This window comes from Typopeltis vanoorti, chromosome 14 (assembly GCF_054136105.1).
Source record: "Typopeltis vanoorti isolate ZY-2024b chromosome 14, IOZ_Tvanoo_1.0, whole genome shotgun sequence".
Taxonomy (NCBI): Eukaryota; Metazoa; Arthropoda; class Arachnida; order Uropygi; family Thelyphonidae; genus Typopeltis; species Typopeltis vanoorti.
In genome coordinates, this window is record NC_143562.1 from 11,331,952 (window position 1) to 11,347,500 (window position 15,549).

General features: G+C 34.9%; 1 protein-coding gene and 1 long non-coding RNA gene across 2 annotated transcripts in view; one reads left to right on the plus strand and one right to left on the minus strand.

The window, feature by feature from the left end:
• Positions 1–4,476: 4,476 nt before the first annotated feature.
• The window catches only part of LOC150099215 (protein argonaute-2-like), a 12,466-nt gene continuing 1,393 nt past the window's right edge, over positions 4,477–15,549 (minus strand). Inside the window, exon 2 of the mRNA XM_090404410.1 lies at positions 4,477–13,194. Coding sequence (XP_090260536.1) covers positions 10,175–13,194 — 3,020 coding nt within the window. The 3' untranslated portion in view covers positions 4,477–10,174. The remainder of the gene's footprint in view (positions 13,195–15,549) is intronic.
• Positions 14,686–15,549, plus strand: part of LOC150099216 (uncharacterized) — a 132,015-nt gene continuing 131,151 nt past the window's right edge. The window contains exon 1 of the long non-coding RNA XR_016549407.1: positions 14,686–14,728. This is a non-coding gene — a long non-coding RNA (uncharacterized LOC150099216). The remainder of the gene's footprint in view (positions 14,729–15,549) is intronic.

Here is a 15,549-nt window from a genome sequence, read left to right on the forward strand (position 1 = left end):
ATTCAACTCCTCGGGAAAAAATATACCATGGCAGACAGAAACCAAATACCTTGGAGTACAGCTGGACAAAAAGCTAAATTTCAACAGCCACATCAAGTTCATAGGCGCAGAGACATCCAGAACCATAGCCCAACTCTATCCCCTGATCAATCGCAACAGCAAATTGGATACACGCAACCAGCTGTTACTATATCAGATGGTAATACGACCAGTAATCACATATGCCTTCCCAGCATGGAGTCACACATCCAAATCTAACATCCGGAAACTACAGAGGATACAACACAAATGCCTGCGAATGATCTTGGACGCCCCATGGTTCATCAGAAACACGCAGATCCACAGAGAAACCGGAACCCCCAGACATCCATTCTCTCCTTCTTGACCATGCGGAAAAGTTCTTCAGCAAGGCACATTCTCATCCCAATCCACTAATCAGACAAGCTTCCAGTTATAGTGAACATGACTATCAAAAACACAAAAGATCCAAGGCAATCCTGCTCTCAGCAGAACAGAGCTAACTCCATAGTTCACAGTGCGAGCATAAGGCTCACAACCCCCACCCCCCGGCCCACATCGAGCTTCGCGACACAGACAAAGGGGAAAACAAAAAGCATTTTATGCTTCGCCCAGCAAGCCAGTAACCTTGATATTGTTGTTGACTTCTAGTAGGTTGAGCATGCGCATTGTTGAGTATCTAAATAGCTTTCCTTTCCCGTTCACGTAAAAGCTTTCCTTCAGGATTGGTTAGTTGAGAAAATGGCTTCTATTGCATGGTCTATTTAGGTGTATGTAGCTGAACTTTCAGCTACGTCGGCGAATAATCCTTGTTTACGAATTTGTCACACTGCACATGCTTCAAAACATCCGGAAAGAGACTATACTACACTCTTGATATTTGTATGAACACCAGGAGGCGCACCAGTATATAATTACAGGTACCACTTACATGTCGTTTGCTTCTGTATCGGTGAGTGAAAATCCTGTATTTCCTTCTCTGTTAGTTTACAAAAATGTATTATTTATTGTTGTTTATAATCACTACCTGATTGGTAGTAATTCTATATTTAATGTTATTAAAAAAAAAACACTTTAGATTAGCTTTGCTTACATACTGCAGAATGTTAAGAATGTCAAGTTCGTTCACTCAACTTAGGCTGCATTTGGATAATCTTCAAAAGATTAGGTATACTTATAAATTAATATCTTCTTCGATTCGTTTTTTAGATCAACGTTTCTATTTCTTAAATATATATTTTTTCATCCATTTACATTATTGAGTTTGCAAGTGGATAGACAAAATCGCAGTGAAAATTGTAGATTTGATACAAGTACAAACTCAGAAATTATGATTTTTTGTTTGTTTGTTCGCAGTAATAATTAATGAGAAAAATTCATATGTTGGGGATGGTTAAAAAAAGAAAAAAAATTAGATTAACTTTGCTCACATACTGCTGAATGTTGACAATGTCAAGTGTTTTTCTAATATATTATACAATGGTGTCCATAAACTAGGGATGAACTACGTTTTTGCCTCTATATGAAACAATTTGCACGACTATAGCCAATATGGACGTAAACTTATTGCCAACATACTAATAAATTATATTACACAAAATATGTGTTATAAATTTCGTACAAATTAAATTGCAATCCGTTTTTAGCAAAAGTAAATTTCCTAAGGACGTAGTTAAGAAATTAATGTACAGTGCTTAGGGAAAACTATGCAGAGACACATTTCAGTATTGAATATGTCCGTCCCTAAGTGCGATTCAGCTCTCGCAGCGTCGAACCATGCTTAGAATCAAGTGAGTCAGGGGTTGTTGAGACAAACTACCCACTTCTTCAGAGAAAGGACAATGCCTTTGTTTTCTAGAGGGAGATTTCGAACAGCAAGGCTTGTCGCATCCCAAACGTGTTCTATGGGGTTGAGATCCGGGGTGAGAGCTAGCCACTCGATTTGATTAATATCCACAGTCTCCAGAAGCATCTCCACTCGTGTACGATGTCGTGTGGCATTGTCATCCATAAAAATGAATTCGCCTACAGCACCGCGGAACAATAGAACATGACGTTAAAGCCCTTCGTTACAATATCGTTCACCAGTCACTTGCCACAATTTGTCGAGATATTCGTGTATCTGTGCTCGAATGGATCTGACCTGCTATGGTACGTCGATTACGTTTTGCTGTTATAACCAAAAACCCTTCTTCATGCTCCGTGGTAGAGCGAAGGTACCACTATGCAAATGTCTAGAACACCTTCAGTTGATTTAAAATGTTCCTCAGAGCCTGGATACTACGCTATATTACATTCCACATTCTCTGGCAAAATATCAGGAATTCTGCGGCTTTCTTCAAGCTTTCCAATAATTCTTCCCAACGTAAAATCATCTAAGTGATGTCTCCGAAATATTACAAACATCCAAGTTTGCAATTTTATTCCTTCACTAAAAGAGCTCCTTTCAAAACAATTATGAAACGCGAAAGGCTCGCTTATCGCAGCCTTTCGCGTTTTATCCCGTTGAGTGCTACCACGTGACCCCTTTGCCCGATATTCGAAAATCTGAATGTGTACCCGCTTTCTACTCAAAACCGTCAGTTATACAAATTTCCACAAGTTGATTCTTCTGAATTTGCGGTTTTCATCTTGAAAAATAATGTTCGACCTAGGCTTTGAACACATTAAATGCGTGCTGTGCCGCAAGGCTCTCTGCTTGGATTACTCCTATTTAGTTTTCATATAAATAATGTAGGAAAGAATTTGAAGGGAAATATTCAGTTGTTTTCTGATGATGCAAAGTTGGGTAGGGTAAGATAATATAATAGAGATGCAAAGATTACAAGCTGTGTACCACATTGAAGGTACTGTACTCCAGGAAATTAATGAAGTCAGGGTTTTAGAGTTAGGAGATAGAGAGTTGAAGTTTAGAGGGCACTTTGGTAAAGTAGCAAGGGAAGCCCACAGGATTAATTGCTCACTCCAGCCATCACTCCTCTTTATAAAGTATTAATACGACCTGGATTACTGAACTCAGGTCTGGTCTCCTTGGGAGATGAAGCGGTGAAGAGGATCCAGAGGAAGATGTTGAGTGGTCTGTGGAATGCTCCGTATAAGAATAGATTGAGGGTTTATGGGTTGCAAAAGTTGGCTGATAGACGAAAAAAAAAGTATAATATAATTGAAACAATTAAGTTACTTAAAGGGTTTTATAGGAATGATGCAGGGGAACCTAAGCAGAACAAGAGGTTATCCATGGAAATTGGGTATGGTTAGAAAGGGCGTAAGGACTATAATTTTCACTTGAAGAGAGTGTGAATGAATGGAGTGGATTACCTGAGTCAATTGTAAGTGCTCTGTATGTCAATGGTTTCAAGGAGTGGAACCATTGACATACAAATAGATAGATAGATAATGTATTGATAGTTTGGGCCTCCCATGAGTGTTCTTTAAACTCCGTGGAGGCCCCCCGTGCAATAATAATAATAATCATATGTTATGCCACTAATGATAATTACATGTATCCAAATGACAGATTTGTCAGCTCGGTGGAATAAAAAAAACATTTTTCTCAAAGCTCTAATATCTATGATGTCTAATTTCACTTGTATTCCTCCTCTCATGTCCATAATTGATTTCAAAACAGTCTCGTATACTGCTAGTTTAGCGTTTTGTCTAATTTCTCTCTTATTTCGTATAAATGGATTTAGTTGACTCTTCACCATATCAGTTTTTCCTATTCTTGTAAGTCTCCATATTTAATTTGGAGATAAATTGTGCCTAAATAGCTGAAATGTTTTACTTGTTCTGTGTTTTTCATTCACAATGCAAGTGCTGTTTTCAGTGTTTTGGCAAATTGCAAAGTTTTGTCTTTTTACTGCTTGATTTTTTATTGCAAATTACGACAGTAATTCAGTTTAGTTAGGGATTCTTGCAGACTAGTAATTTATTTAGAAGTATATCATTTACATGAAACATGAATCCGAGATTCATCTCCAATGTTGATATCAGGTTTAATTCCACTCTCTCCATAATGTGATTCTTTATGAAGGAAAGTGACATCTTAACTCTTCTTCATCGCTGATATACATTATATATACGTATATGATGAATAAGAGTGGATATAATGTCGCCCTTGTCGAATACCTGAGTGAACATTCAAAAGTCTTCGTGTACCGTCGTCAGTTCTAACCGCTAATTTACAATATATGCTCTATATTCGTATTTCCTGATACCTCCAAGGAGTCCATATCCCTCGATGAGTCTTTGGACTCCTTGGAGGTATCACGAAATACTAATATAGAGCATAATGTCCCAGTCACAGCATATAATTTGAATGTTTTGAACAGATTTGTCTCGATACCTTATCATATGTGATTGATCCGGATCTATAAAACTGAAATACAGATCCTTCTTATATCCCTAGGAATTCTTGACCACTATTTTCCAAAATGGATTGACAAATTTAAAACAACATTTGTATTTCATTGAAGTTTATTCAGGCATATACATTAAGAACTTTTGCACCTTATTAATCTATATCTTATTATAAATATTTGATATTAGGAATTTTAAATATGTGGAAAATAATAATAAATTTAATACTGTATTTATGATCTATTAAAGTCTTCAGAAAATAATTTTTCACTGAAAATGTATCACAGTTCTATATTACAGATCAAAACTGTAATCGAAAACAATGATTGGTACCTTTAAAGAATATCAAACATTTAGAACAGATAAATATACAAAGAATAAAGTTGAATTTTGTTTTTCATTCTCTTTCCTTACCTAGGCAATTGTCCATTGATAGTAAAAAATAAATAACTTCTTCTCTGCAGTTTAGATCTGAATGCTGATAACACAGATTCGATTATAGGTCCATAGGACTCATGGCTAATATTGTCCATTTCATATAGAGTGATGGACCTTCATCAAAGGGAACATCAGAACAAATTCCAGTTGCTTAAAATCCTTAGCTGATAGAAGGTATTACATAAATAATTCCTGGAATCATTTCAAACAAACAGAATACACACGTCTTTAATTTACATTTTAAAAGGAACTTTGTTTTTCTAAACAAAGTTCTGTATTAAAAATCTGATATTCTAATTATTCTAAATAACACAAAAATATTCTCTAATATCCACTGTATCTCCTGATTAATAAAAAAATTCATAGCTACTTAATCTCTAGTAAATTGAACACACTAAAAATTCAAAAATAAATCAACCAATATGATTGCATATTGCAATCAATGTGCAATAATATCTTCAAATATTTGTGATATAGTAAAGTCAATATACGATATTAATTTTCATTCTATTTTCTCCAAGATCCATGAATTCGAACTGTTAAAAAGATATATTAACAAGTTCTTAACAATCTATTAACAACCCAACAAAAGATCTATTAACAGCCCTAGGTACTTGCCTTGGCAGCTTATGTTATAAATTTGTTCACCCTAACGAATGTCTTACTATTATCACAAAATATTACTAATCAAAATACCTAAATAAAAGCCGATATATTTTAAAGTTGTAATTAATTCGGTCTCTACTGGAAGTTATCAAGTTGCAGACACACTTCCGAATTAAATCAGTAACCAAAAGAAAAATTTTGTCGTATCATTAAGACTAGAATTTCTCTATCTCTAGATATCATTAGTAGTATACCAGGCACTTCTGACAAGATCGACATCAAGATAAGATAAGGAATCGTGACGTGATTGGTTGTTCATATGTTGACGCCATTGTGTGTGTGACGTCATGAGTTTGGAATGTTTGGAATTTTTCTGGGAACCATCTGTGTGTGTCAGGTCACCTTGTTTGTTGTGTTCACATATTGTTCACATATATTAGAGATAAGGATTTGTGTGTTGAGTGCTGTTATCAGATGAAGATAAGTGACGTAATTTGTTAGTTGTAAATAAGTGTCGTTATTGTTTTGAATGGAAAAGGAATATTTTTAGGTAATTACATGTTTCTAATTTTTTCTCTGTAAATAATAATATTTTAGCAAATTAAAATATTTATGTTTATAAAATGCATTTATATACATAAACGAACAAAGATGTGTGATGTTGTATTTTCCACAATGAAATTTTTACACGTTTATTCTGTTTACAATTTGATAAAAAAATCCATAACTTTATATATCTTAACACAATTCTGTTTAAAAAAGGTATTGTACTGTGCCAGATAACACAAACACAAATTTTGGGGATTGAGAAGAGAGGATAAATTAATGTTCATAGAAGGTAACATGAAGAATTGGACAAAAAACGTTTATGGTGTTTTCAAAATAAAGAGAAGGGTACATTTTCTTTTCTTTTCACACATCTGTACATGATAAAACTTTAAAATCAAGTGATCGCGAGTCGAAACTTATTTGACAACTTTATCACCCATAGTATTTTAGCGTAGGGAAATTAAAAACAGAGGTCATAGCAAATAACAGAATTGTAGTTTTGTGAATAAAGTACAAGTGAAGTGAAAAGTGACAATTTTGTTACTATATTTGTAGATAACTCCACCAGACTAGAAGGAAACACTCGTACCAAATACTAATGGCACGACTGTTAGAATTTGGTTATTTTACAGAGAGACAGTATATATTTTAACCCATCACATTACTAAAACTCTTAAAAAGTTTGGCATAGAAAAAAAGGTATCGTACTGAGTGCAGAAAGCAAAAATTCAAATTTTGGGGAATGAGAAAACAGGATAAAGAAGAAATAGACAGAAAACATTTACGCTGTTTCCAAAAATAAAGAGAAGGTACATTTTTTTCTTTTTACAGAACTGTACATGATAAAATTAAAATCAAGTGACTTGAGTGTGAGTCGAAACTTATTTCACAATTTTACCACCCATACATTCTAGTGATAGGGGTATTAAAAACAGAGACCATACCAAATAACAGAATTGTAATTTTGAATAAAGTACAAATGAACTGAAGAATGACGATTTTGTTCCTATATCTGTAGATAACTTCACTAGACTAGGAAAACAGTCATACCAAATTCGAACAATATGACTGTTAGAATTTGATTATTTTAGAGAGAGACAGCAAATATTTCAGAGACAGCAGATATTTTATGCCATCACGTTACTAAAACGTTTTAAAAGTACTGTAGAAAATAAAAAGTTATCGTAGCATGCAGATAACAAGGAATCATACCAAATAATGTTCGCCATTGGAAGAAAAAAATCTAAAACATTAACGAACTTTATAGCCAGACCCATTCTTTTAAATGATACCAAATGATGAAAAAAATGGGTATGAATTTCAAAACTTTGAAAACCTGATGAATTTCTTGCTTGCTGTGATTATAAATATTTATTTGAAGGTAAACATTTTATTTTTCTTTACAATTTTTCTTACTTTCTTTCTTTCTTGTTTTTTGATGGTTGACATTGTTGCATATTGTTTTCAAGAAATATGGTAACCCTGCTTTCAGACACATGTTAAGTTTAATGTGAATATTTTTGTTTAGCTAGGAATGCAAAAATCCTTGTAATGTCAAAAATCCTTCTGATGCTAAAGAAAGAAAAATAAATAAATTTCAGTTACATAAGTAAGTAAGTAAGTTACAAGCTTTGGAATTAAAGTGCGACTGTAAGCATTTGATGATTCAATATTTGAGCAATATAAAATGTACATTTGTAACTTAATGAACTAACATGTGTGCTTTTGTTGTTGTGTTTTCCAATAAAAGTTTAAAAACATGTGACAGGCAGTCGATACGTTTTTTTTTTCAAAACTTAACACATAATATTCCATTAGGAAAACGAATGAAAAAAGTGAGGAAACTGATATCATGTAATTAATTATTTTAGAAAATTGTCTAATGCAAACTATTGACATTGTTTGAAATATCTGTAAACATTTCTTTCACATGTTCGAAAACCCCCGAACTAATAATCTCTAATAGAATGTTGGTGTCATAAGATCACAGAAAGACCACACAAAACATCAAAAGGGAGGAAATTGAGTCATGAAAAAACACGTTGTATGCTTACCTAAACATATATAGTGTAAAGTTTTAAATGAACTAATGTTCCCACACTCAGAACGAGGACTGAAAACAAATGACCAGATATGAGTCATTCAGTTATCTACAAACAAGATAATGAAATAACAATGTGGGAAAATAATACACACACACACAGTTTATTTATTTATTTATTTTACTCAGTTATTCTGGTTATAATATGTATTTAACCAAATTTTAAAAGTAAAATAGAAAAACAACCAATCATTTGAAAAAAAAAGAACCATATCAAAAAAAAATCTGCTTTGAGAGATTTGAAATTACCGATCGCTGGTGGATATATCAGTCAGGAATAAGACAGCTTGATCTTACGCTCACTATCGTGGGAATAAAAACGTAGTATAACCCCAATGTGAAGGAATTAGTGGACTACCAAATGGACAGAAAATCTAAGGGAACAAAAGTCAAATAGCTTTTCAGGTTATTTACAGAAATTTCCTTCTTTCAAGCTTGTGTGTTGTGTTGTGGTGTGGATATATGATTTAATTCAACTAATTTTGGGATATCTATTCACATTAAGAAGAGTCATTCTGAAAGACTGTGAGTAAATTTAAATTATCATTAGGACTTCTAGACTACATACAAAAGTTCTCGGTAAGCAAACAAACTCCAGAAGTGTATGAAAAAAATACATAGCAATGAGTGAAGGAAAAAAGAAATGCCCTAGTAACATATAATAAAAAAAGAGTCAATTGCACTTCAGATCTTGTGTTTGTGTGTTTTGTGCTGTAAATATATGTTTAAAATCAGCAATTTGGAATATTCAGAAAACCTCGATATTTTCAAGATGTCCCATTCTGGAAAGAAATGTAAGTAATATCTGTAAAATAAATGTGTAAACTTAACAGAACAAACAGTGTCGTTGATGTGTCATGCATATTTAAGTAAGTTGACTTTTGAAATCACAGTGAATTCACACACGAATTGTTTATTTATTTATTTATTTAACTTTAAAAAAATCAGCTAACGTCTATTATTCCCTTATAGGGAGTAGGTGAGAGCTTCATACCCTATCTAGCTTTTGGAGACTGAGTGGGCAATTCAATCTCCACTGGTAGCCAATCAAAGATAGCTGGCCCATGTCTATCACTAATTACAGCAGCCACCGATGAAGAGACTGGCAGACAAGTGCTGCCATCTCTTGGTACCTAATCCCAACATGATATGTCACTGTCTGAAATAATGTGGGTATTACAGTCGATTTTCTTGAGTTTACGGGACAAAAAACCCGAGTCTCCGGGAGGAAAAACCCGCTTGCCTGTGCCAGAGATCGACTTACTCCAGAATCGGCTGAAGAAAGCCTTAGAAAAGTTCCTCCAGTCGGCGACTAGACTTGAACTTAAGTCTGATTTTGAGCGACCAAACACAGAGGATGCAAGCGCCACTTCCACTGAGCTACACAGGCCTTGTATTTATTGAACTTTAAGATTCTAGACAAATTTTAGACAAATCAAAATATTCAGATGAATTATGAATAAATATGAATTAGAATATGAATATAGAATAAAATAAGTCTGAGCTATGGAAAAAAAGTGTGTGTTTGAGGGACACCAGCATATAATTAAATTATTCAGAAAAGCCTAATCACTGCCGCCATCACGATCCTACTCTACAAATTCCACCCTTTAACTGGAAAGAAAACCCCCAAAATGTATTGGAAAATTAGAACAGCCATCTATAGACCAACGACAAAACATGACGACATTGATGGATGTGTGTCACCCTGGGAAAAATCCAAGATACCTTATCTCAAAAACATTGCCCACAAATCCATAGGGAAACCAAAAACAGGAAAGTAATTCCCCAATCTTTTTCATTCAAAACAATAACGTCACTTATTTACAACTAACAAATTACGTCACTTATATTCATATGATAACAGCACACAACACATGAATCCTTATCTGTAATCATCACCCATAATTCCATACGTGAACAAAACAAACAACATGACGTCACACACATACAGATGGTCCCCAGAAAAATTCCAAACTCATGACGTCACACACACGCACAATGACGTCAACATCTGAACAACCAATCACGTCACGATTCCTTACCTTATCTTGATCTTGTGAGAAGTGCCTGGAATACTACCATCATTCAATCATTAATATCCTATATGTAAGTCATTGAATTATGAATGTTTTCTTCAGTTTTTATTATCTGAAGCATCGTTTCTAAATCCATTTTACCATAATATTCATCCCTTCTCTTTTTATATTCGTTCATGACATGCATTCGGGCTCGATAGGCTGCCCAGTGTGAGTAATAGACCGGTGCCGGAATGGACACACTGCGGGTGCAAGCTGCATACAAGTGACATAAGTTGTAACTCAGTCTCTGCAGTTGATCAGCATTGAAATCACTATCGTCCCACAAAACTACATAATGGGAAGGCCTACTGGTACCAACAATTCCTGCATGGCTCACCAAATAAAACTCAAAGAAGGTCCTACGTGTTATTTCCTTATCCACAGTACTTCCTGGTAGCACATTTCCATTTCTTAGACCGTCTGTTTCAGTGGATTTAAATCGTACTCGATGACGCTTCTGAACTACGATGAAAGTAATCGGAGGAGTGTATTTCATCCCTCCAACTTCTTTACATGCTTGTCTTATTGCTAACACCTCCGTCTCAAGCACGTCGTCAAATTGACCATCGCTCACTCCATCTCGATAGAATATAATCCTTCCAGGATAGTTCCTAGTATTCTTCGCAAAGATTTCCAAGAGATCTTTCACCATATTTTTCATATCCACAATGACTTCTAGAGATTTCTTTTCCTTTTTTGGATGACACTGCGCAGTTACCCTCGAAGCATACTGGAAGTGTTTGTTATCTTTGCTTCCAACTACTGCAGCAATAGAATATCGGAATTCCCCACTTTGAGGAGGATGGCAAACATCAGCTCCCATGATGATCACAGATTCTTTGAGAATTTCAGAGCTTTCTTTTGGTCCAAGTATGGAGTTAATGCTGCCGAGTTTAGCATTAATCTGGATACATAAGTTTGCTAAAATTTGGTGTTTTCGTTTTGGATTTTTTATCCCTTGTAATGTTGATGTTTTAATACATTGAGTGATGAGTCCTATGTGTTCCCCTTCACAAACTCTCTTCACTTCATCATAATAGTCACCGTTTCTGGAAAGAACTATAACTGCTAATTGGAGATGTGGATATTTTGCATTTAATGAATAAATTATTTTAGAAACATCAATGATCCTATGGGACTCAATACAGACTGGCTGTCCCATTGTCATACCATATATCTGAGCTGATTTAAGAAGTTCTAATCCATACTCATTGAGTTGATTAACGGATAATCTACCATCAAATCCCAGCAATGCCCAACAGAAAATACTCGCACCTTCGTGTAATTTTATGTCCCTCATCTGCCAGGCTCCTAAACGAGGCATGACAGTATTTATTTCATTATAACAAAGACTTGGCGTAGGAAGAATTCTTGCTGGTACTTGAAGTGGACGTGGATCAACTGTTATACCGAATTCGCTTAAAAATCGATCGTTGTTAAAATTTCTCTCTCGTATGATATCATGAATTTTTCTGAACCTCTCAGTCGGTGATTCACCTGCAGTTTGAACCACTGTTGTTTGCTGTTGTGTGGTTAGAGATTTGCAAGGCTGTTTCATCAAAACACATACTTCGAGAGGCATATAATTCGTACCCTTTGGATTTCCAACGTGGAGACAAGGCAGATTTGGAAAATCAAGCTTTCTTTGGTGTTTTTCCAAAAAGTAATCATTAATAGATATCTTTTTCTTTTTGCCTTCCTGTTCAAGTTCAAATTTTAACTCTTTAGCACTTTCTTGTGTTACTTGATTTATTCTATAGTTTCGTTTTCCACCTAAATGAGTTATTTTTACTTTAAGACCTTTGAGTTCTTTGGTCAGTTCCTTAACTTGGTAATCGTGAAGTTTAGCTACAGATTTTAAATCTTTGTTTAGAAAATCACTCATGAAATCAATAATGTGTTGCTCAGTGTACATAGCTATGGCACTTCTGTCGAGAGACAGAAGAGGTTTCCAACCAACGTGAACACTGTGAGAAAAACCAAATATCAATTCTTTACCTCCAAGTAAATCGTAGTCATCTTTATGGCTTTCCTGATGAAAAAACGAACGCCCAAATGGAAGGTAGACAAGAGATGGGCTATGCCTGAAGATAATTTCAAGGGCTGCTACGGATTCCGTAGGAAAAGAAGATGTCTTCTTTTCAAAGTACTGATGGAGTGGGTCAAAGCTGATGGCACAGTCACTTTGACCCACTTTATACACTGGCTGTATGGTTATTTCGTATTCTTTTTCATGAAATGTGTGGTTTAGTATCTTTTTGGATTTCAATGGAAGCGGTTTTCTTGTTAAGATATTCTTCTTCCCATCATAAACAGGAATGCAGGTTTTAAAAATTTGATTGTATTTCTGAACGAGGTCATTCACCAGAAGTCTACTTTCTCTTGTGTCCAAACAGCGTGTCTTTTTCTCGCTCTTTTTGTCTGATTGCTGACCTTTATGTTTTATTTCGATATCATAATGATACACTGACCCATCCGGAATTTTAAGCGGAAATAAGTTGACCAGCAACTTCACATTCCTACCTATAGTTCCGTATTTAGCTTTCGCATATTGTTTTGTATACTGATATGGTGCTAATCTAGTGTCATCTGCTGTTTCGGTTGCTTGAATACTTTCGTTATCACTTTCGGCAAGTGATGAAGATGGTTCATCACTTTCGGAGCTTAATTCTGGCGATGCTGTTTCTGTTTCTATTTGTGGAAAAGCAGTTTTCTTTGGTTTTGCACCAGTTTTTTTGCCAACGACCGTCCACTGAATCTTAGGTTTAATTTTCTTTCTTTCTGATTTTTGTTTAGCCTTTTCAGATTGATGTACATCCATATTTTCCAAATCTTCTGTTTTTTCTAAACTTTCTCGTATGCTGGATGGTTCTTGTGCAGACACCATTGACATTGCTGTCAATGTTAACCCTGAATTTTTTGGAGTTTCCGAAGGGCATTCATTTTTTGGCAAAGAAGATGATGGTCCTGCTTCAGACTTGTCATCTAGTCTGGTAGCACCGGCTGTAACTGGCTGAGTTTCAATTTCAGAACTGGGCTTATCTGTAAAAAAAATAATAATATAATTTGGATTATTATCCATATACAAAGATCAATCTAAAAAAATTATAACTATAGTTGCAAAACGAAGACCAAACAAAATATCTAGGCATCTAGAGTTTTCATTTCAAGTGATAAACAGATCCGCTGATGCCTTTTATCCCTTTGCAGGGAGTAGGCGAAGCCATATTAACCTTATCTAACTTTTGGAGACTGAGCAGGAAGTTCATTTTCCACCGAATTTAGGATTCTAATAGTATTACTTACATTTTGCTCTAACAAGGGGCAGAGTCATACTGAAAGATGCAGTTTGTCGTTACGGGAAAGTGGTCTCTGATACTAGGCAGCAATTCTTCTAAATGTTTCTGTTACACTTGTTCATTGACTGAACCTTTCAGAATGCATGATACGACATCCACTCTCATCCCAAGATCATCTGACTGGCTGAAAATTTGACTGTTGACACCACATAGTCAGGGTTGAAGGTTTTCCCTTCGAAGTGTCTTGTCTGCCGTCGTCGCCCTGCAGGCTAAACTTTTCTCGCCATAAACAATTACTGTTTGCCACTATTCAGTGATCTATTTGGCATGCTCTTCGCACCAATTTAACCGAGCCAATCTCATTTTTCTTGAGGGGAGGAGAATAATGAACAAGGGCTTCCTCTTAGGACGCCTGGCTATCAGTTCCTTCGTGAGTCTTCTCCTGACAGTTACAGACCTTGCCAGAAGACCTCCCGTTTGTTCGTCCCAGTCTTCTTTCAGTTCTCCGTACGAAAGAAGCCAATTTTTGAGATAGAGCCGCTGTAGAACTCGATTTTGGCATGGTGTAGACAGTGGCTTTCTTACAGTGGCTGTCCCCTTCTTCCTTTCAGCAGATCCGGTTTTCTTCACTTTCGACAACAGCCGCAACACAGTATATTGACTATAAGACACCTTTTTAGCTGTTCCACGAGAGGAATAGCCTTCTTCAAATCTTGAATCATGCTTTTCTGCTGGTGTTAACTGCACATAACTATCCACAGCGATCTCAGCAGGAAAATACGAAAACTACCTCTTAAAACTAATAAAATTCAATTAAAAAATTCAGCAACTATTACATGATACAGAAACCCGTGGGATTGATAGATGATGCAATACAACGAAATATCTAATGATAAACCAATGAAAATGACCTTTTAACACTAAACTATATTTATGTTACGGGATGCGGTTTCTGTGAACATGAGTGTATCACCACTGAATATCGCATATTCAGAAATCTAAACAACATTTTTTTCTTTTTTTAACTTTCGCAATTTTGGGAATTCAACCTAATTAACACTCCTCATTCCAGTGTTTCATAAAATTGTAAATATTTAAATTTATTTGTTTGAATTCTAGTATTTGTAGATGGAGTTATCCTTCGGCAGTTGATGGCGTATGTTGTCACGCGCTTGTAATTAAAGTGTTATTCTTATTGTGTTTATTTCTTTTCAACTGTATTTGTAATGGCTTGGAAACCTAGCGAAAATTCTACAAATATTAAATATTCTTATAACGTAAGTGTTATTCCATTATATTATAATTTTATCTACTTAAAAGTATTAATATCAACACCGAAAATTACAGCATACGTTGTGTGTACCGCTTATAACATGGTTATTGGTTATTATCTAAAAAGAAGTAATAGTGGCACAAAAATAAATTATTTCTGTGTTGCAATATGTCTGGATATATTACAGCTAGTATCGATACTACAGTGATACTGTTTGGATACCTTAGCGTTCATATTAGGCATTGTATTTTATAATTCCGGGATTCGGACCAGTACTAGATTTGAGGCTCAAGCTGTATTTTTTTAATTTGATTAAGTTGTGTAATTTTAAGCTGATCGTAATCGTCTTCAATATAGACATATTTACTTTATGGATTTAGACATATTTACTTTATTATTATTGTTATCATTTTTTAGTTAGAGTAATTTTTTTGTTTTCTAATAGAAGGTGATAGCTTCCTTTTCCTGTTTATACCAAAGCTCGAAATGGTTACAAGCACATCAGAAACTGACTTGTAAATGGTCTAAAGTCGGAATTTACATTTATGTCCAAATAGTAATAATATTTTCTGGTTTCCTGAATACTAATGCCAATAACATTTGTGCCATCTGCTTTTCACTGAATGGTTTTGTTGTCTTTAACACAGGATTTTTTTTTTTTTTTTTTGACATTCTAGCGTTAATGATTGTAGTAAATATTCTTGTATTCTGAACATGCATCAGGAAGAGTTTAATTTTTTATAAGTTCAAATGCTGTTTATAGATGGAACAATTAGCAGAATTCAGTCCTGGATATGATGAGGTTCCAATTTTTGTACAGATTGG